Here is a 23,497-nt window from a genome sequence, read left to right as displayed (position 1 = left end):
CGTGAACTACTAGAAACTATGTTAGCATTTGTTTCAGCTTTTATTGGTGAAAGCTGAGATCTAGGAGGGAAGAGGGCTTTGAGGAACCTGGCCAGAGCTATAACGAGGAGAGAGGCTTCGGTGTCATGAACCTTTTGATATTTCGGCTCACCAGCCCTGCTCTGTGTCCTTTATAATTTTTTTCTTTCCCTTGTGTTTACTCCAGGAGTAAGGACAAGCTCTGATGTTCTTTGAGGCTTGCCAGTGATATCGTAGGTCCTTTTTCTAATCAACTGTCCATATCTCAGAGAACAAATCAAGGAGGCTTTTTGGGCTCAGCTGGGGTAGGAGGCAGGCATTGGTGTGAGGCCAGTGCCTAGCAACTGCCTGTGCGGGTGAGGAGAGGTGTGCAGAGAGGTCTGGGTCAGAAGCATCAGCCAAGCTCACCAACACAAACGCATCATGGCAAATTCAAGCTACCAACATTCAACATGTCACAAAATGCCTGCAAGTGTGACAAGGTGCACGGTCCCAAAAGAGCTCGTCTCTGGGATAAGCCCCCGGGAGCCAGAACCCTTTCTGCACTTGGATTTTCATCCCTCAGCTTGGGCAGAGCTCACCCAAGGTGGGGCAAGGATGGGCAGGGGGCTGGGCTTGATCCAGAAGGTGTTCCTGATCTGGGGCAGATTCAGGGGACAGCTCTTCGAAAGTATAGTTCTCCTCTCGCCAATTCAAAGCCTCTGCTCCGTGCACACCTGTAATCCCAGCACTTGGGAGGCAGAGGTAAGAGGGTTACTAGTTCTGGACTGGAGAGATGGTGCTCCATCCATGGGATTTGAACTCAGAGGTCCTGAGTTCAAATCCCAGCAACCACATGGTGGCTCACAACCATCTGAAATGAGATTGGACGCCTTCTTCTGGAGTGTCTGAAGACAGCTACAGTGTACTTACATATAATAAATAAATAAATCTTTAAAAAAAAAAAGAGGGTTACTAGTTCAAAGTTAGCCTGGGCTACATAGGGACAACTTGTATTAAAAAGATGTGTGTGTGTGTGTGTATTCCTCAACCCCCCCCAGAGCAAACTAACAAAACAATAATAAAAAAATTAATTCCCACCCCCCTAGTCCATTTTGTATTGCTAGAACAAGATATCAAAATATAAAGAAAAGATGCCTAATTTGGTTGGTGGTATTGGTGGCTGCATTGTCCATTCAGCATGGTAACAGCATCCGCCGAGGATCCTCCCAGCTATGGTGTAACATGGTATAGAAGCAGAAGGGAGCATGGCGGCATGCAGAAGGGGTTAAACAGAGGGCCTGGCCTCACCTTGTAAAGACTAACTCTCACAGAGACCCAACACAGCCCTGTAAGAAAGGCACTCAGTGCTAATGAGGGCAGAGACCGCTTTACCTAAGGCCCTTCCTCCAGGCCTCACCTTTGAAAGGGTCTGTGACCTTGACACTACCACCCTTGAGACAAAACACATGAACCCTGGGGGGATGGGCCACATCTTCACCCTAGCAGCATGCTTGTGGAGGCCTTTGTATGAGAACCAGAGGTCTCTGTTGGGACCCAGGAGCTACAAACACAGCCGTGCTTTCTATCCTGTATCTCCTGTATCCCTCCCGACTACTGCGACTGTACCACGCAGAGAGTCTGAATCTACTTTGTCCTGTCCTTGGTGACAGTTTTAGTTTGCTTTCTGCTTTTGTGATAGAACATCATGACCAAAAGCAGAGGGCTTATCCCAGCAGGGAAGCCAGGGCAGGCACTTAAGGCCGGGACTGAAGCGGAGATGCTGGAGATGCTTATTTCCTTCCCGTACATGGCAGCAACCTGTATCACACGGACAGCCCAGGACAACCTGCTCTGAGCTGGCACCAACCACAGAAGGCTGGGCCCTTCCGAGTGAATCATTAGTCAAGGAAATGCCCCACAGACTTGCCTACAGGCCAGTCTGATAGAGTCATTTTCTCAACTGAAGTTGTCTCTTCCCATATGATCCTGGCTTGCGTCAAACTGACAAAAATAAAGAAGCAAAAACAACAACAACAAAACAAACAAACAAACAAACAAAAAACAACCAACACAGTGGCAGGGCATTGATTGCGCTACAAAAATTGTTGAAATGGTGATTCTCTACAATTCCGTCTTGATGTTCAAATGAATATAACGCGTGGTCTCTGCTCCCGTGGAGCTGACACTGGTGGAATGCAGAGAGAATACAGACAGATGCACAAGGCAGATGCCAAGCTATGGTCCAGACATGAGCTTTGAGTGCTTCCTAGAGGATCGGGAAGCTGCCCTGGGAAAGGATGCTCAGAGAGCGCTCTTGGAGAAGGCAGGGTTGGTAGCAAGCCTTGAGGGTGCTGTTTCTGGAACAGGCCCAATAGCAACCAGCCCGAGACACACAGCTCAGCATTGACAGCACACCACAGGCTCGCACAGGGCAGGAGGACGGCTTCCTGCTCTGTGCAGAGATGTCTGAGCGATGCCACCGGGAAGCAGGCTCGATGGGGGAGCTCTGCTGAGCGATCTGCAGCTCACACTGGAGAACAATCAACTGAATCTGTGCACGAGGAGAGAGACGCGGAGCCCACAGGATGCCTTGTGTGCGCGGATCGCCGTTGTGCACGTTGGCTGAGAGCTCTGGTGTGATTAGGAAGAGACTCACGAGCTCAGCCAACAAACAGAGAGGAGGACTATCAGGGAAAATGAAGCTGCCTAGTGCTGACCAGTGGGTCAGACACAGAGAGGAAGAGCAGTCTCCCAGGTCCCATCACACCCTAGTTCCACATGGCTAGGACGCCACACTCCGCCTTCCTCCTAGCGGATGTTCCGCTTTGTTCTTCTTCCGGGGCTTGAGGGCAAAATCCCCCTCAGGCCTCCTAGGCTTTACCCAGCTGGGCGTCATTTTCAACATAGTTTTGTTTGTTTTGTTTTGTTTTTGAGACAGCATCTCCCGTAGCCCAAGATCACCTTGAACTTCTCATCCTCCTGCTTTGACATCCAGACAGCTGGGATTCCGGGACTGTATCACTGTGCCTGACTCACAAAACACTGGAGATTGCGCACGGGACTTCCAAAATGCCCGGGAAGCATTCTGCCAATGTCTCTATAGCCCAGCTCTAGCCTGGGCGATGTATGACTCTAGGTATATGGGTATATAAAATTGGTGTACAAATAAAATAATTACTGGTAATAAATCATAAAGAAATTTACCTTAACCACAGAAGAGAGAGGAAAGGATTGTAGGAGCCAGAGGGGCCAAGAACACGACCCACAAAATCAACTAAGCGGAGCTCACTGGGGCTCACAGAAGCCGCAGGGTCTGCGCTAGGTCCTCTGCCTGCGCGCTGTGCTTGTGTAGCTTGGTGGTTTTGGGACTCCTAACAGTGGGAGTCGGGGTGTCTCTGACTCTTTTGCCTGCTCTTCTGGACCTTTGTCTCTTGCTGCGTTGCCTCGTTCAGCCTCGATATGAGGATTTGCACCTTATTGTAACTCGTGATGCCATGTTCAGTTGATAAGCCAGGGAGGTCTGCTTTTTTTTTCAGAAAACAAAACAAAATAAAACAGAGGCGTAGGAGATCTGGGGGACAGAGGGCAGTTCAGGCGACGAACTGAGGGGCGTAGAAGGTAGAGAAGGTGCAGTCAGGACATATTATATGAGAGAAAGGTGAATACAAAGAAAAAATTAAAAATTACTTTAAAATAATGCTTTGGTATACATATAATTTTACCATTTATTAGCAATGGAACCGAATTTACACGCTAATATAGGTATTTAGGCTGGCCTAATCCAATCCAATCCAAATATATTAATTTGATAATTACATGCATGCTGAAGAGCGATCATAGAGAAAGAATAAATATCCTTGTTTCCCATAATTAAACCTCTGTGCTTTCTGTAGTAGAAAATGTCATACGTACAATAAAAACACTGCAAGTGGTAACACACGACTCTTGACTCTGAGCCATGATGTTTTAGGGAGGGTTTATGGTTTATGGTTTAGAGCTTTTGCTATTGTGTGGAGAGAAGGCAGGCGCAGAGCGGACTGTGCTCAGAACCAAGGCAGAAGTGGAGTCACCCAGGGCAGCTCAGGCTAGCGAGCATTTTTGGGAAACAGCAGAGTCGCTCTCTGTTGTCACCGTGTGTTGTTTCAGGTTGAATTCAGTTTTGACTATGAGGTCTCTGGGGAATCTCTAACTATCACCTTCTGTTTTTGTGACTCCACGTGGGGTCCCAGCGCACAGTTTAAGAAGCTGCAACCTATTGGACTGTGCCTGTTGGAAGAGCCTGCTGCACACTACATAGTATCCAGTCCGTGTTTGCGTCTCCTTTCTTGGGTGTTTATTCACTCAGGACATCTCCCCGAGGCCCCGTGAGGCCCCTCAGTATGCAGAACCAGAGCATGGGCTCTGGGAAGAGGTTCCCCGTGACATTAGCGGAGTAATGGGGTGACCGTGAGCTGCACATGTTGTCTAGCGGTTCACAGGTTAAAATGTCTAAAATGCATCCATGGCCTTATGTGAGAACATATCTTCTTGTTCTGTTGTTGGGTGAAAATTTAGACATTTTCAGGCCTAGAGAAATGGCCATGCCGTTATGAGGGAAATCTGCTCTTGCAGGAGACCTGGGTTCAGTTCCCAGCATCCATGGTAGGTGGAGGTGACTCCCAACTGCTCATAACTCTAGCTGTTAAGGCGCCAATGTCTCTGGACTCTGTGGGGCCTGCAGTCACATGTACACACACACACACACACACACACACACACACCACAAATAAATAAATCTTCAATACAGTCTTATCTCCTTTGTAGTTACCATTCTAGATGACAGCACGAATCTTAGCCAACAATTAGAAATTTTCTCACTGATGGTAAAAAAGCATGGACATTTTACCATCCTTAACTTTCCTCCAGCCTTTAAAGCAGTTTTATCAGATGTTTTTGTTTCCTGTCTGTTTAGTAAGCCTCAGAAGACAACGCTAGGCCTCGAGTGCCGCTGCTCCTGCTGCCTTTCTGTGCTTTCATAGATGTTCTTTCTCAAAAATCTTTTGGTGACAAATTCGGTGATTTGCCTGAAGCCACCTTTCCTCTGTCTCCACTTAAAATTATATGTCCCTGATTAAAGAGACTGAGTCTCAGTCATTTCCTGTCCTAACTTTGAAGACACTTTCTTGCCTCCACCCGGTTTCTTCTTCCCCTGTTTAGAAATCGCCTGTCAATGTTATGACCAGTCCTTGGAGGTGGAGTATTGCTCTGGCTGATTTTAAGAGTTTTGTTTTTTTAATTCGAGTTTTATTTCACTTCATTATTACTGGGATGTATATATGTGTGGCTTCCTTAGCATTTACTTTATGCTGTTTTACTTTCGTTCCTCTACTGCTTCGTGCTATTAACAGTTAGTGAGGCTCGGTCTTGTCTGCCTGCTATTAATTCCTTAGCTGTTAGTTCTTAGAGCATCTTCCTTCTGGCTCCCTTTTCTTCTCCTGGAATTTTGATTCCGTTTATATAATCCATCCCCACTCTTCACTTTACACATCTTGTATTCAGTTTCTATATGTACTATTTAAAAATATTTTGGCCTATTTTTTCTTGACTTGTCTTCTGGTTCCTGAATTTCTTTTCGATATTTCATTTTTATGTCTGTGTCTGTGTGTGCATCTGTGTCTTATGTGTGGGTATCTGTGGTGGCAAAAGAAGAAGTCAGATCACCCAGAGCTGGAGTTATAGGGCGGTTGTGAGGTATCCAGTATGGGATCTGCTTTCTCTGAGTCACCGAGACTTCCTCCAGCTCACTTTAATTCTTCCTGGTGCTTTGGTTTCCGATCAGATCTATTTAGTAAGTTCTGAAGTTCAGCTCAAACATTTTCAGTTGTAAAACATTGGCTCCTATAGATAAGTTCAGGATTCTGTCAAGTCTCAAAATAGTTAACTAGTTTCTTAGACTTTTTAATCATATATACGTGTGTGTGTGTGTGTGTGTGTGTATTCAGGATTCACTTTGGTTAACTCCCATGAGAACTTTTGTTGTTGTTGTTGTTTGGTTTTTACATTTTTAAATGTCTTGTTTTCAAATTTCGTATGTGCATGTAATGTGTTTTGATCAAATCTACCAGCCATTTGTTCCTGTCCAGTTCCTCCCTTAGGCCCTGCCCCCTCCATGACCGGTCAGCTTCCTCCCTGCCCAGCTTCTTCCAATGTCATGCATTCATTTGTTTTCTAAACCCATGGAATCCAGCAAGTGCTATCTGTGTGTGCACACGGTGTGAGACCCTTTCCGTACACATGGTTGTACACCCCCGAAGAACACCAACTTTTGGTCTCCCACGAGCCATCAGTTGCTAAGAGCTCTCTTGCGGGGTTAGGGCTCCTTGGAGCTCTTCCCGATCCATGCTGAGCTCTCTGCCAGCTTGATCTTGGCAGGTTGTGCTCACGCAGTCCCAGCCACCGTAAGTTCAGGGGTGTAACTGTACAAGAGCAGTGTCTGACAACTCCTGGGACCTGCCTTCGCCTGTGGTTTGTCTCGGTTTTCTGTCATCTGTTTGTGTCCTCTGGATTGCCCAGTACTTTGTGTTGAACCGTAAGCATTACACACCAAACTCTGTTAGGTTTATTTGGTGCTCCGTATAGTTCTTTTTAAAAAGCAGTTTAGAATAATTTAGAGCAATTCATGCAATCCTGGGCTGGTTGGAGTCCAGGCTCCTGTGCGTGAAGCTGAACTTGCTCCTTGAGCTCCCCAACTGAAACGGATGCTTCTTTAACCAGTAATTCCTTTCTGTAAAAAACGTTATTAATTCCATGTTTTGTCCCTTCATCCTTTAAGATGAACAGAAGTTTATAAACTGCTTCGTGTCATTGAGAAACAGAAATTCGACCTAAGGAGAAAAGGTAAAATGAAAGCCCTGGGTCAGGCTCACCGTATTTGCTCACACCCACACACACACCCATACACACACCCACACACACACCCCCACACACCCACACCCCCCCCACACACACATGCCCTCTCTTCCCGTGGGACTGGGTCCCCAAATTTCTTGATGTTGGATTGATTTCTGCAGATGGTCACGCATGAGCACAGACACATATACATATGCATATACGCATATACACAAACATGCACACATATACATTATATATACACATACACATATACATATACATACACATGCACATACACAGACACAGACACATGCACATACACATACATATATGCATATACACCTTTTGAAGGCTTTTGAAATTGTTGCCAGTAGGTGTGTTGATCTCTATCACAGAATCAACTCTGGAGGGAGAAAACTTAGAAAGTTTTCATAGACCAAATGTATATCTAGCTAATTTCAGAGTACGCTGCCTGGTGTATGTCTCAGAACCAGGCCTTTGAAAACCTAAGACATACTAAGTTTCAGTAACTGCTTCTGTTCAAGCCAGGAGCCTCCAGCACTTGAGTTTTCTTTGCACTGTCTTCCTGGATCCATGTAGGGAAAACTCAAGCTAACCCAGAGCTCATGTTTGAATCCAGTAGTGAACTTTGAAATAGAATTTTATCATTCTTTCATTCATTCATTGCTTGTCTGTGGCTGGTTCTCACTATGAAGCTCAGACTGGCCTTGAACTCATGATCCTTCCGCTTCTGCCTCCTCACTTCTGGGATTGTTGGTGTAGTGTCACCACGAATGCCCAAAATGGTGAATTAAAAGATGTTGTCCAAAAGCAAAACCAAACAATCCAAGGAGTAAACATGTATGGGCTGTAGCCATTACACAGAGAAGCAGGGCATGTCGGGCCCCAGGCTGTCCGTACCTTTGAAGCCATTACATATGCTTCTAGTCCAGGCAACTCTTACAGGAAAGCCCAAGTTCTGTGGGATCTTGCTTGTGCGCTGACTCTGATATTTTCTGACATCCATGTGACCAGATTATTTTGAATGAGAACGGCGACTCCTTACAAAGCATTCTGGCTCAGACGTGTCCTTTTAAAATTCGGTTGCATTAAAGACAGCCCCCCGCCCCCCCCCCCCCCAGTCTTTTAATATGTTGGAGACGGAGCTGAGTATTCTTCATTAAAGGTACTTATTTTCCCAACTCAATCCCAGGATTCAGTGCTGAGACAGAGATGAAGAGACTAATAGACCCCGCCGAGGGAGCCACCCGCTAAGTGGTAAATACAGTGTGTTTTAAACCAGTGACAAACCCAAGGGCTGGACTGACTCTTTGATCTTTAAAAGGCTCATAAACAGGGCAGTGCACTTCAGCCTGTATTTATGTATCCAAGTATTGGGAGGAAATCCAAGCAGAGTCTCGGGCTGCAGGAGTTGGCAGTTTAGACAGAGGAAGGGCAATTACACGGCCTTTTTACACACGAGGCAGGCTTTCTTCTCCTCCTGTTAACCAATGAGCTACCAGCTCAGAAGGCTTCTTTTTATGTGACACTTGAACCAATCACTGTGCAGATGTAAGATGTTTGAGAAGAGAAAGGCAGACAGTTGCAACCAAAAGAAAGAATGCTTTTTGTTTCCGAGTTACATCTGTGATCGGAGTCACCCCGTCTGCTCTGCTGAAGGGCTCCGACTACGCCATGCCTCGGTGCCACCCACATACACATACCCCCCCCCCCTTTTGCACTGAGATCCTGAACCACATCTGAACAGTTGATTTATGAACAGATTGCCTATCTCATGGAGCGACCAGAGGAGGGCTACCATGAGGGCTTTGGGGGCAGCTGTCCAGAGGTAGTTAAAGGAGTTAGACACCGAGTTGACTCATATCTGGGAATAGTTTCATGCTGGTGTGTATCTCCTTCTAATTCAAAACGATCAAGTCCTGAAGAAGAAATACACTGTACCTTGTGTGTAAGAGTCCCAGATACTAAACAGAAACCTAAGCAGTAATGCCTACAGCAGCAATGGTGACCAGGTGTGTGTTGGTCATGTGACTGGCTGGTTCCTGAGATTCCAAAGGCACTGTGGCCAGCAGCAAGCTCAATTGATCAAAAGTACAGTTTGATCCATTATTGCTTCACTTAAACCACGGTCTGTGAATTATGGTGATAATTCATAAAATAAATGGGTGAATATTCATCATCTAAGCTAAAAGGAAATAGATTCTAGAATCCTGTAGCGAATCCTTGTCCCATGAAATATAACCAGACATATTAGTCAATTTCCTGTCATTATCACAAAGTACCCGAGACTAGGTACTTTATGGGAAAATGAAAGAAAGCTAAAAGCTGAAAATCTCAGCTGGGGGTTCTCATCAGTTGGTCTCTGCTGAGGGAGCCTGGGTGTGCATGGTGACTGCAGACAGAATCCTGAGGAGAGCATAGGAGCAGAAGAGATCAGAGACTGAGGCAGGGAGCCAGGATGAGCCCAGGGAAGGGTCAGGCTTGCTCTTTTACCAACTTTCCCTTGAGAGCTCACGAAGGTCCCGGAAGAAGCACACTATTTCCCAAGACAGCACTCCAATGGCCTGCTTATCTCCCTCTAAGAGCACAGTCCTGTTCCTCCCCACCCTGGGGAAGGCACTTCAGACATAGAAGGATGTCTTTTGGAGGATGCTCTGCACTCTGGCCACATTGTAATCACTGCGCAGCCTTAATCAGGACCTCATTTTAGTCAACCCCTCTATGTATACAGATACAGTATCTAGCTGTGTTTGGGTTTGAGCTCTCTACAGATGAAATTATACTCTAGGTATTCTGATTGTTACACACAGTGGTCATCCATTTTCATTGCATATTCTAGCTACCATGAGAATGCAACAATGTATTTATCCAGGCTCCAGATGCAGACCCCTGAGTTTCCAGCTGTTACAAGCACTTGAGCCTATCTTCTGGTGCTCATGAATAGATACTATGAGCTTTTTTCCCATAGTGGTGGGAATGCTTAGACTTTGGACAAAACTATGTTCATGTTTTTAGGAGTGCTGATGCATGGTGTCCCTTGGTGGTTATATAAATTTATATCCCCAGCTGTAGTGCCAGAGCTCACTCCTGGTCCTGTCTGTGTTTTGTATTGTGTTTCTTTTCAATTTCAATTTCATCCAAACCTTTATTATTTGTAGCAGATGGATGCATAAACCTTTAAATTTAGTGTCTGATTTCTGTTGCTGTTTGCAAGCAAGGATTCTCAGAGATGTACTGAATAAAGAGAAAGATAAATGGCAAATAAGAATGGGACCTTGGAAAGAATGGGGGAGGGAGGTAGGGCCAGTTCCCTGAGGAATTCAGGTTGTTACAAGCCTCAGGGAGGAGGCGGGGTGGGGGGTGGGCAGGCACGAGGGTTCCACCTGGGTGATTCTGGAGCTAGCCTGGTGCCTCCCTGCCTTCTGTAGCACATGGTAGTACTAGAACATCTGGCAAAACTTATAGGAAGCCGGAAGGAATAAAATCCAAGAGAGACCACTTCTTCCACTAGTCAAATTTTCATGGACATGACTTATGGACATGACTCATGTGTGGGCTGGTTAGGGTTAGGGCTCTCTCTAGTGATGGGAAGCCTCAAATATGTGAGAGATGTTTAGTTAGCTGAAGCAAGACACTGGCCATTCAGAGGATAGAGGGGAGTTCTGCGGATGCTGTGCAGGGCTCCGTCTAACGCAATGCCATCTTGGGATGGGGTGTTCTTGACCTAACCATCGCCTCTGCATTTTAGGGAGGAGGATCATGAGAGGGATAAGAGATAAAGAATAGAGCATCACAGCAGCGCACATTTAGGAGAATTCCAGGAAGCTGCCACGCCCTGATGTTTAGATAACTTTGGCCAGAAGCTTGTCCTTGGGAGCAGTAAGCCAGAGGGAGGCTGGGAGGTTTGGGCTTCCTTCTAAGCAGCCTTGTGTCCACGGGAGGCTGTTTACTGAGGTGAATAGGTACTTATGATTGGCGGCTGTACCTTCTCTGAAGTTGGTCAACTGAAGAAGGGGCCACATGTTTTTGCAACACAAATCCTATTGCTCTGCAGGTTGTAACAGGAAAGCCGTTCTCTCTGACAATGAAGGCACCACAGTCTTAGAGAAACCCTTCCTCCATTCCTGTCAGCTAGTATAGGGAGGAGGTGGCGCCAAGCCTCAGGCCTCTGCTGAGGGTCAGCATACCCAGGAAATAAGGCCAGAGGAAGAGAACGTCTCTCACCTGTTTGATGTGGCTCTGCAAAGAGTCAGCTCTAGGTCTCTGGAGGGCTTCTCAGCAGATGGAATGCTGCTTTCTCATGAAACCCACAAGCATTCCTACCAGAGGGTCTTAGCAAGTCCTGTCAGCTACTGCACTTTCTATCAGATGGCATCTCCGTCACTAGGTCTGGAGGACCCAGCAAAGATTGTTTAGTTCTGTCTCCCCCTTTCCCTGGACCACTAGCCTGGGGCTGCAAGGTAAACTTGTCTTTCCCCAGACTTCCATCTTAAGTAATGACTACTTTATCCTTGAGTTGCTCATCTGATAAAGATTTCCCCCTTAATCCATCAGGAGATCATCTCTTCTTTCCAAGTGAGTTCAGAGGTGTCTATGTCTTACCCACTGCACCACTGTAGTTCTCAAGGGGGGTGAGAAGAAACGAGAGCCCAGACCCAGCTGTGTCCTAGCGATGGAGTCATTTCCTTTGCTCCAGGATTCTTTCCCCCAGAGCAACAGGATGATCATTTTCACCAAGACACCCCGTGGACTCACTCACGAGGGGGTTCGCCCACCCCATGCTTCCCAGGACTGCTTCTTCTCACTCAGAGTCAGAATCCCAAAGGGAAGTTCTCCAGGATGGCTTCGCAAAGCCTGGGCCGAGCCTCCTGTTTAGCGCCATCCGTCCCAGGCAAGCTCCTGTGTTCTGCACTGGCTGTTTCTTTTGCCTGGAATATCTCATCCCCTCGCATCCTAAGGACACTTCCCTGGATCCATCACCCCATCTCATCCCACCCCACCCTTGTACATCCCACCTTTCTTCCTTTTCATATCATGGACAAACTCACAGGGGCTTGGATCGCAAACAGAACATGCTCAGGTTGGAGCTTCAGGCTCCTCTGACTAGGACCTCGTTTGGAGACAAAGCCTTTGTAGATAACTGGATTCAGGACAAAGCCACACTTGCAATGTGCCTCATCCAATGACTGGTGTCTGTATAAGAATGAAGAAATGGGGACACAGAGATACACGGAGAGCGACGATGTGTCACTGAAGGAGGTGGGGATGGGACAAGGTCGCAGGGCAAGTGCCTGTCCTTTGTGCTATTACAAAAAATACTGTGTAATTTATAAACAGCAGGAAGTTGTTTTCTCGTAGTTCTAGAGAGCAGGAAGCCTAGGGTCGTGGAACTGGCTGCCCTGGTGTCTGGTGAGACCCCCTAGAGGGGCTCTGCCTCTCTGCTTCCTAGATGGTATCTTGTTGCTGTGTCCTCTGGAGGGGAGAGACACTATGTGTGATAAGGAAGCCACAGAAGGGGACAGGGTGGGGACTAGTCCCTTTCACACATCTTTATGAGATCCCTGATTCCATTAGCCAGCTTGCCATCCTCTGACAAACTTACCTCCCCAAAGTCACAGCTTTTAGCATGATCAGCTTGGGGATTAAGTTTTCACAGACGTATTCTGGAGGGCAGCTTCGGCCCATAGCAGCAAGGAACACAGCTGTGGGAAGTGAGAAGAAACAAGGCTCAGAATGCCTTCTTCCCCAGAAAGCTCAGCTTGACTGATACCTTGAGTTGGGATTCTCATCTCCATAAATAACTCTCTGTTGTCTGAAGCCATCTGGAGATAAGCGCATCATCTGGCCCGGGACACACCGCTCATACTTCATCTGCCTCATCGTTAGGCGGACAAGAATGTTCACACCATACTTCCTGTGACTAGGGTGGGTCTGGGTAGACAGTACAAGTACTTCCTGGAAAGTCAAATAAAAGTTTATGCTGCTGGGGCTGGTATGGAGGGCTCTCCGTCCCACTGAATGTAAACATTTTCTGTTCTACCCTCTGTCCCTTCCATTGACCGTGGGTAACTGTCCCATTGGTGGCAGAGAGGTTGCGCTCAGTGCCAAAAATGCATCTTGGCCAGCTGCCAGAGCCTGGTATCTTTCCAGGCTACTGACAGACCAGAGCCTCCCTGGGTATCTTGCTGAGTTCTTCACTTCAGAGATGCAGTTCTTTTCCCTGAGATTAGGGCTGGGGAGGTCGGGTATTGCTGTAGTACAATATCTGGGACCTGGTCCTGTTGGAATACCCCTTCACAGATACAGAACATCAGAGATGCTAGTACATCAGTGACGTGCTCAGTGCGAGAGTATTTCTAACACAGCAATGTACAGAGAACCTCATGTGCTTCCCTGCGGCCTCAAAACAAAGTTTTCCCACTTGCTGCCTTCACGACTCTGCCAGAGGCACAAAGACATTTTGTAATTCACCCAAACGACCCAAGAGAGCCTGCGGTAGATCCACGGTTTGATAGGATTCAGTCTCTCTTGCTTTCTGATGGCCACAGATAGCAATCCTTTAGGGCGACTCAGAAGGAATCTTCAGGGTGTGGCCAAATGTAGGACACAAATGCAAGGCACTCAGGCAGAGTGTTGAATCTGTTCCCTTGTCTCTTCCCAGAGCATCTTAGGATTGTTTCCCATTGACAGCTTTGTCCTGTGAATCACATTTACCTTAGTAAACCTGGTCTTCAGCCTGTACTTCTGGGAGACCCTGACTGACAGGGAGGTCCTGGGTGACAAACGCAGGCCTCACAGACTAGGTGCCTCTGATTCACTGGGCGGATGCCCTGAACCTTGGAATTGGGAGTGTTGACTTCACACTCCTTCCCATGGGACTCGTCCTTGGGAAATAAAACAGGTGACAAACAGAATACTTACACGCTTGCTTCAACCAAATGGCACGTACTGGGCCCCTTCTGCACAGAGCGTCATAGAAGGTGACACTCACAGGACTCTTATGAGACTGGAGTCTCTGGGACCTTGCTGTGGCCTTTGTCAGCTGGTGAAGGGCAGCAGCTCCGCCCTTCCCCAGCTCCACCCCTGCCTTCATGCTCTCCGGCGGTTCTGCCTGTCTATATGCCTCTTGGTCCCTATTTCTGTCCCCACCCTTTCTCCTTTTCTTCCAATAGGATTGGATTAGACAGCCACCCTCACATGTCAGAAATGCATCTTCACCCTATCAACAGCAACCTATGGTGTCAGTGAAGTCACACGCTAAGGTGCTGGGCATTAGAGCGTCAACATTATGATTGAAGAGAGAACACGGTTCAACCCACCATAGTGATTTGGCGACTTTCTCTCCAAACGAGCCCCAGGAGGACCATGCTTGTGTGTCTGTGGTTGGTCATGCTGCCTTGGACTGTGGCTGAGAGGGCAGCTGAAGCTGGACCGCCATGTGAGGACCTGGTGTGGACCGAAAGCAAAGCCAGGGCTTTGACAGGAATTTAAATCCAGAATTTGTAACTTTAACCTGGCACATTCAGTGGCTCAGATGACCTTGGTGATCCTCATCTGGGGGCTCTGAGCAGCTGACCTAAGGGCATGTGTGTACATGTGTGTGTATGTGTGTGTGTATGTGTGTTGCCTCTTTATTACCCTTTGGATACAATCCCCCTGCCTCAGGGCTCTTGTTTAAAAATATTTTTTCATAAAATATATGCTGACTATGGTGTCTCCTCTCCCAACTCCTCCCCAATTCCTCCCCCTTTCTTTTGACAGGGTCTTGCTTTGTAGTCCTGGCTGGTCTGGAACTCACAATGTAGTCCAGGCTGGCCTCAGACTTACCTGAGATCTGCCTGCCTCTGCCTCCCAGGTGATGGGGCACCGATACAATTATTCTGTCCTTGACTGGCTCTAATATTTTTCATTTCCACATGTCCCCACAGCTGCACATGTCATCTCCCGGGACCCCCAACTCCTAGGAGACGCTGCGTCTTCATGAGTTCATGCCCACGCCCCGTCCAGATCACAGCACCCCCTGGCCAGCATAATGAGTCCTATCTGTCCGTTGAAAGCAAATGGCACTTATTAAAATCTTTCCCAATGTCCTCAGGTTGAGTTTTATGAGTACTTAAAAATGTTTTTCATGCCTAATTACTGCCCCACCTGCTGCACTCTGACGGCTCGTTCACCTGTCCGTGAAACCGCCAGCGGTCTAATTTGTGGCTCTCATGCAGAATAGAAGCGCAGGGCCTCTTATTAAAAAGTTATTAATAACTTCAAGATGGCAACAGAAGAACAAACAAGCAAATGTGGGACTCTCCCAATAGTACGGTCCTCACAGATGGCCTTGTCCGCCTGCCTCGTATGTGGAGGTGAGCACCCTCACTTCATCGATAGCTGCCGCCCGACAGATGTTGACTGAAGAAATGAATCCACAGGAGAGCAAATCTGAGGAAGGTTGGCCATTTTGTGAGAGAGACCTTGCAGTTAGTTTCATAGAGCCCTCTTCGTCAGCCGCCATGGAGAGGGGAGACTGTGGCGGCTGCAGTTATTTGTAATAACAAATAATCATGCCTGTGTGCATGTAAGACTTTTCATCTTCAAAACACTTCCAAAACATTAATTAATCCTTACAAAAGCGCCAATGAAATTGAAACCAAAAGGAGAATGTGAGGCATGCGGAGTTTAATTACCAATATTAAAATCTGGCACGAAGCTCACACTCCTACCAGGACAGCAGACACTCCATGTGCTTCTCACTCCAGAAAAAAAAGTGTGCGAGGGCTGGCGGTGCCCTGGGGGCCGCTCCTTAGGTCTAATACATCAGTGAAGAGGAAGGCTGTCTTCTGAGGAACATTGCTGTGTGGTGGTGGTGGTGGTGGAGTGTGTGTGTGTGTATGTGTGTGTGTGTCCGCACACACACATGGGGGACTAACCATCTGAAGGGGGGTGGTGTTTACTCACTTCTGAGTTGCCCTAAGATCTGGGATCTCAAGTCCAGGTCAGGGTGGTTTTGAGTACAAGATAGGTTTATTTTGAACAAAGATGTGACCAGTTCTTGGAAGTCATCAGGTCAAGCTCAGCCATCTATTCTGGACCAAAAAAATTGAATACTATAACAATAAGAGTGGAGATTTCTTAGACGTCGGAGCTGTGTTTGGATGCCAGGAGAGGGCCTTGTCTACTGCTGAAGCAAAGCTTAGACAACGAAGGTTAGCAGGACAGACAGTGTGGATCTGTCCCCAGACCCCTCTGGAGCAGAAAGAAGCCTTCACCCAAGGGGCCCGTGGTCACTCTGTCCCCTCTGAGCGGGGCGCCTGCAGGTTCAGGCTTTCCCATTGCACTCTGAGTTCTGCCATCTGAAGGGAAGGGTGCTCTGCTTCAGAGCATAGAAGAAGGGCTGTGCGTGGGTCTCCCTTTCAGAGGGAGGCTAAAGGAAGGCAGGCCCCTGTTAGCAGTTTAGTCTGAATATCAGACACACACTGTGAAAAGAGAAGTCCCCAGGCTAGTTTCGTGGCCACTGGCTACCAACGCTCCAGGCAGTGGTGTCCTGGACCGCGTCCATCTAAACCCTCCTCACTCTGCCCAGTGCTCTCTGCAGTCATCCAGAAGACCCTTGAAGGCCAGCCACCATCCTGCCACTGGGAGACGGGCCAGAAGCTTTCCAGAGTCCTTTGTGGCAGGAGGGTGACATGGGCCACCTAGAATCAAGACTGAAACGCTAATAACAGTTTATACGGGGAGGAAAGAATTAGTCTTAGAAATTTTTCAATGGCCACCAGAGCCCGCCTCTTCTGTTTACCTAAATGGAGGCAGGTGATGTGACTGGCTTCAGGCTGGGCATTTCCATTTCATGTCTGCAAACTCCATTTTTTTTTTTTTTTTTACTTTTTCATAGGTGTGTGTGTGTGTGTCTGTGTATATGTGTGTGTGTGTATCCATGTTTGTATGTATGTGTGTGCATGCATGTATGTGTATGCATTTGTGTGTATGAATGTGTATATGCATGTATGTGTGTGAATACGTGTATGTGTGTGCATACATGTGTGTATGCATTTGTGTTTGTGTGTGTGTGGACTAAAGGACAACCTTGGTTGTTGCTTTTTAGGCTTGTACTTCTTGTTTTGTTTGAAACAGTCTCTGACTAACCTGGAACTTGCCAGGTATGCTGGGCTGGCTGGCCAGCAAGTCCCGGGACCTGCCCGGTCCCCTTTCTCCCGTGCTGGCCTTACAAAAATCACATGGGATTTTTATGCAGAATCTAGGAACTGAGCTCAGGTCCTCCTGTCAGGAGTGCTTTGCTGACTGAGTTTTTTGTTTTTGTCTTTTTCGAGACACGGTTTCTCTGTATAGCCCTTGCTGTCCTGGAACTCACTCTGTAGACCAGACTAGCTCACCCTGTAGATCAGGCTAGCCTCAAACTCAGAAATCCACCTGCCTCTGCATCCCAAATGCTGGAATTAAAGGCATGCGCCACCACTTCCTGGCCCCTTCTTGTGTTTTAAAGAGGAATTAGATCACACCTCCGAACTCCTCATAGCTAAAGAACCCCTGCCCCTGGGGTGCCTGGTCTTTCTCCCTAAGCCAGTATGCCTCAGCAGCTAGGGCTTATTAGGACTCTGGGAGGGGGTTCAGCCTCGAATGTGAGGTGCTTCGTGGAAAAGTTTACATAGTGTGTTACAGTGCTCTTGGCACAGATCTCAGGACAGACAGATGGACAAAATGGATCTGACAGGCCATAGGCTCTTGTCAGATTGTTTATTTGCCATCCACACGGGTTTTAATATTGGAGTTACAGAAAAGACCATAGTAGAAAGGAAGGAAGGCTTCCGTGGCTTCGGGCTGCCCCGCCCTGGCTCTACCTGACCCCCGGAAGATGGGAGGTGCCTCACCGACTGTGTGCAGTGGGCGGCTACAGTGGAGTGGGTGCCTGCTGTCCTGGGCTACTGGGAAGGGATCTGGGACATTCTCTCTTATCTTATGTGCTTTAAGATCTGAGCCAGACAGTGCCCCTTAGGAGGTGCTCTTAATGTTAGTACCGGAAGAGGCCTGTGTGCCGACTTCAGGATTCCCCGTGAGCACATCTAGCCCTTGCCATGTGTGTGGGCAGTAGCTGGGGGCCAGAGAACTGCATTTTCTGAGGTGGTCTTCCCCCCCCACATGTGTTTTGCTGCTATTTCAATTTGGAAGTTTATTTTTTTCCAATTAATCTTTGTGCATCCAGAGTAACAGAAACATCCAATAGCTCATTTGGAGATTGATGGTTGTTGCATTCATTTTTCCTAGAACATAAAGTGAACTTAAAAAAAAATTGAAACCATGCTTGTTTATTACCTGTTTATAAAAGTGAGTAGGAAGTAGCTCGGGTTGGTTGTTTTTTGTTTTTTTTTAAATCTGAAATAAACAAGTGGAGAGAAGCAATTTTCTTCTACAATATTTAGCGAACATAAGAAAAAAGTCCTTAGGAACACACACAAAATGTGAAAAAGTTATTACAGGCATTAACAATATTTTATAATGAAGCGTGAAATCTATTTACATACATAAATACAATTGAGTTTGTTGATACAACTCTTCTGAGTAAAAAAATAAAAAGAAAGACAAATGATCAGCTGTGTCCACACCGCGCTGGCTGAGGGAGGGAAGGTTCCCAACACACAACTAACCGGCCGGCCAGCCAAACCGCCAAATAAATGTGTACTGTGAGTAAACAAAACAGTGCTTTGTTCAGATTTGGAAAAAAAAAAGATATTCTGAGACTGTTGTCAAACCATTTATTTTCATGTATGAAAGACCATCAACATCTTATGCTTTCTCCTACAAACAAAATGAAAAGAACCAAAAAAAAAGAAAATCATCAAAACCAAAACCCACTAAGACAGAACGTCCTGGGGAGAAAAGTTATTCCAAGAAAGAAATCTGCGGCCCTCAGTAGAGGTGGTTTGAGAAAAAAGAGGCTGAAGGAGAGACACTCCTTCCAGTCCCAGTGTGCGTCTGCCTGCACAGGACTGTAGGGCAGCAGCACAGCCACTCAGCCACAGGCTGTGATCTGGAGAGTTTCTGTTGCAGTGTCTGGACAGAGCAGACCCAACATGGCCGGCAAGGCCTCTGTTCTGTTGGGAAAAAAAAAAACCCGTGAGCAAGAGAATGGCTGACTCACCCTGTTCTTAATAAACAGAGAAGAACTGGACTTTCTGTGTTCTGGACACTTGGTATGGGGGAGAGGGTGTGTGTGTGTGTGTACATGTGTGCATGTGTGTTGCCTACCTATAAACTATGTAGGAGGAGAGTGTGGAGTTTGGAGGAGGGAAAAGCAAAGCGAGAAGGGATCTTGGGAGGATACAGATGGCGAGAAAAGCAGAAGGAATGAAGTATGTGTTAAAGTGGTAAACAGGGGCTTGAATAAGCAGCAGAAACGGCTTATCCCAGGTTTCTTTTTCTGGACCAGTTTTCCCAACAGCTCCCTTATCTCAGAATTGGCTTAAGCGTCTTCCCTGAAGACAGAGAATGAGGAGACACCTTGATGCACCTGAGGGCAATGAATCAATTTCTCAGGTAGAAAAATATGTGCCCCGTGGAATCTATCTCCAAGACGAGCAGTGCCTGATTGGTTTTTTTTTCTGAGATGACTAAATACTGCCTATGTTGATAAAGGTTCAGGGAGCACTCAGCGGCTCACCGGGCCGTCCATAACAAAATGACAAGCCTTCTGGATGCCCAGGCCAAAGGCTCAATGTGTGAGATTATCTGCTTCCTCTCTTAGGGCTAGAGTGTCTTCAGATATCAAAATTAATATGAAAAAATATAAATTTCTCTCCTTCGTCTTTCCCTGGCATTTTCTCAGGCCAGACTTGGCACTCTATGCTAAGAGGAACATCCAATTTTGGAGAAACAAACCAATGGTCCTTCTGAGAAATTAAAATTTTTGGTTTTCTGACAACACAGCTGCATACATGTTCTGTGGAATAACTGAGACCGGATGAAGGAGGAGAGACGTGTCTGATATGAAAATCTGTTCTGAGTTTCCCCAAATTCTGCCAGAGCTCTTCTCCAGACAAGAACAACCTGGTATCACAGGTTACCAAAGTGCTGCTGCTCTATGTAAAACAAAGAATAACTATATAGATATAGATATAGATAACTCAAAAAACACGTTGTATTTTTTTAAATAAGTCCAGCTGTTTTTGCTGCCTGCAGCCAAAGATCTAATCTGAATGCTTAAATTTATAAAATAATAATAATAATTAAAAAAAATCAAACACTGTTCTGAAGTCCTGCTTTCAAACGCTCTTCGGAGTTGACCTGACATCATTTCAACTAATTTAAGAGGTACATTAAAAACAAAAACAAAGAACCCAACCAGATCATTTTGAGTACATGTATATCAGAACCAGCAGTTAGACTTTGTAAGTTGCAGAACAACTGGATTTTGACCAAGTCCTCCACTGTAACAATAGTACCATTACATTTACAGTGACGTGATGCACATCTGAACCGTAGCCATGGCAGACTGTAGAGACAGGAATCTATCATGCTGATGCACTGGGAAAGTGCACAAACCCCAAAGGTCAGAGGCTCAGCCTGGTTGAAAGATGCCGGTGAGAGGGCAGCTGAGAGAGCATCCTACACAGGTTGATGTGGTATCTGTCTCCCATGACTGATCCCACTAAGACGGCTAGAGGGAAACTGGCTCCTTCAGACTTTTGGGGTTACACTCTTTAAACTCAGCCTTTGGGCCTCAAAGGCACCTGGTCTCACCTCTTCTATTTGGATCTTTGGGTTTTCATCAATGAACAGGTACTATAATGGAAGGCGATTAAAGAATCCCATTGCCTGGTTTGGGTCTATGTAAATACCGTGTAACCAAACCTCTGACCAACAGCTTGCTCGGTTGAGCTGTGTAAAAGCCTAAATGAGGACGCCTTGGGGCAAGCATGTCTCCAGGCCCAAATGAAACCCTCTTCAGAGCAGTCATCCTTGGCACCTCTCTGGACCCTAACAGGGCAGAATTTTGCCTTTCTTTTTGAAGGGAAGGAGCCAGGTATGAGACTATTTGTTGAGCCTAGCAGAACATTTTGTACTTCTGACCTTGGAGTGACCCTCAGTGTCTACAATCTAATTAAAACACATTGCTGCATTGCCAACCAACTTGTTTGAATGACATAGAGTTTAATGTAAACAATATCTCTAGATAACCAAGCGAGCTCTTTTTTTCCAGCCATCTTCAACGCAATAATATTTAACTTTGGCTATTATAAAGAAAAATGTAGTACTTGATATTTTTTCTTAATATAAGTACATTTAAATAATTAAAAAAAGTATCAACACATATGTAAATGTTCAAACATCGAGATACATAAATATCTAGGGATTTCTTTGTGGAAATACAGTAGTTAAAAAAAAATGACCCAAAGCTGTAGCTGTCTCTTTAAAAAACAAAAACAAAAACCAAACACAAATAAAACCCCCAGCTACATGAAAGTCTAAAAGTTAAATAAACCTTACTGAGAAGGGAATTCTATTTCTTTGAGTTGGTCAAAGGAAGAAATAAAGCAAGCTCAAATCTATACATACTTAAAAATAAACGACCACCCAGATGCAAACAGGCATTTTTGCAATCGATAAGGTGCGGAAAAGAAACTCCGAAATCAGAAATAGATGCCGAACAGGGTGGGCTGCGTCTTCCCCACCCAGAACCGAAAACATTCCACACTCTTTGGAATAAACAACGTGGTTAAAAAGTGAAGTCAAGGGTATAAAATCTTTCTTTTATTCACAGCATTTGCTAAATCAGAAGCATTCACAGTTTCCCTCCGGGAATCTTCCTGTCGGCCTCCAAGGGCCCTCCTGGCGGGGGTCTGTGCATGGACGGCGGGCGAGCGGGCGGGCGGGTGGGCTCAGTCCCTCGGTGGCGATGGTGCTCAGTAGGGCCGCCACACGGCCTCCTCCAGGCGCGCGGGGGGCATGTTGGTGGGCGAGTTGCTATGGCTGCCCTCGGTCTCCACCACGTCGCTCTGGCTGGGGAGGCTGGGGTTGAGCAGCGCGGCGCCGGTGGACGCGTTGGTGCAGGGTGGCAGGATGCGCGGGGGCGAGCGCTCGCCGCCCACCATGGAGAACTGGTAGGAGCCGGCCGAGGCGCCGTAGTACAGGTGGTAGGAGGGCGAGCCGGTCTGGAAGGGCCCGGCCTGCGCCTGTGAGGAGCCGGGGTAGGGCGGCGGCAGGTAGGTGTGGTAGCGAGAGGCCGAGCTCATGGCTGACATGCCGATGCCGATGCCCGACGTGACCGGCGGCGAGTAGGTGAAGGCGCCAGGGTAGTGCATGCGCGGGTCGGAGATGGACGGCAGCGTGGGGAACTGGCGCGGGTCGCCAAAGGCTGTCAGATCCGGGGCCGCTGTGGGCGGGCGGAAGAGAAGGCGTGAGTGTGTGGTCAGGGAGGCAAGGGCTTCTAGTCAGCCAGAGTGATGCCGCTCAGGGCACACGGGATTGCTCAGAGTGTCCCTTACCATAGAGGGGGGACCACAGACAGTGCTCCCACCCCAACACACTGGACTACCCAGAGTGTCCCTGCTCATGGAGGGGGAGCACGGAGAGTGCTCCCATCCTAACACACTGGACTGCCCAGAGTGCCCTTGCTGGGGAGGAGGGGTTGCACACAAAGTGTTCCTGCCCATGGAGAGGGGGAATCATAGAAATTGCTCCTGCCCCAAATACTGGACTGCCAAGAGTGCCCCAGTCCATGGAGGGGGGGGAACATCGGGAGTGCTCCCACCCAGGACACAGGATTGCCCAGACTGCCCTTGCTTATGGAGGGGGTGGGGACAAAGAGAGTGTCCTGCCCCAAATACTGGACTACCCAGAGTGCTCCTGCCCATGGAGAAGGGACCACAGAGAGTGCCCCTACCCATGGAAGGGGGGCCATAGAGAGTGCTCCCACCCAGGACATAAAACTGCTCAGGGCCCCTGGAGAGGCTGTGCCCACTCAGGACACACAAGATTGCCCAGAGTTACCATAGAGTGGGGGCCACAGGGAGTGCTCCTACTCAGGACACAAAAGGTTGTCCAAACTGGCCCTGACGATGGAAGAGGGAGCACGGAGAGTGCTCCCACCCATCACACTGGACTTCCCACAGCTCTCTGTCCAGGGAGGAGGGGACCACTGAGAATACTGCCTGAGATGGACTCTCACCTAGAAGTCAACAGGATGGCTAACTACCCAAGATACTATCACTTAGGAAGATGGGATTCTATGCAGAGGGCTGCTGCCAGGGAGTTGGGGGAGGGGCGTGGCTACCCAGCAAGAAGTGGATTTCCCCCAGCATGTCTGACATGACAGATGTCAAACAGTGTGACACAGAGCGATGGCAGACACATTGCAGGGCTGGTGCAGCGGCATATGGTATGCAGCTTCCCGACACGCCGTAGCATAGGAGCTGTAAGGTACCTGTCATACGCACTGTAGTCTAATGTAATGTTTCCAATACACATAAATGTTAGATCCCAGGTTGGCAAAATGTAGCTCATTGGCTAAGTCTGGCTGGGGAGAAGTTTTGTGTGTCCTGGGAATTAAGAATGAATTTTACCTTTTTAAATGGTTATAAAAACAAAACCACACAGAATTTGT

At 47.3% G+C, this 23,497-nt stretch overlaps 1 protein-coding gene across 3 annotated transcripts in view; it reads right to left on the bottom strand.

The window, feature by feature from the left end:
* Positions 1-18,187: 18,187 nt before the first annotated feature.
* The window catches only part of Runx1 (RUNX family transcription factor 1), a 222,307-nt gene continuing 216,997 nt past the window's right edge, over positions 18,188-23,497 (bottom strand). For all 3 annotated transcript variants that reach the window (XM_052158071.1, XM_052158073.1, XM_052158072.1), the window contains one exon: positions 18,188-22,267. In XM_052158071.1, coding sequence (XP_052014031.1) covers positions 21,798-22,267 — 470 coding nt within the window. In that variant the 3' untranslated portion in view covers positions 18,188-21,797. The remainder of the gene's footprint in view (positions 22,268-23,497) is intronic.

Source organism: Apodemus sylvaticus, chromosome 15 (genome assembly GCF_947179515.1).
Source record: "Apodemus sylvaticus chromosome 15, mApoSyl1.1, whole genome shotgun sequence".
In the NCBI taxonomy this organism is placed as follows: Eukaryota; Metazoa; Chordata; class Mammalia; order Rodentia; family Muridae; genus Apodemus; species Apodemus sylvaticus.
Note: the sequence above shows the minus strand (reverse complement) of the source record. Positions and strands in the feature narration are given on the sequence as shown.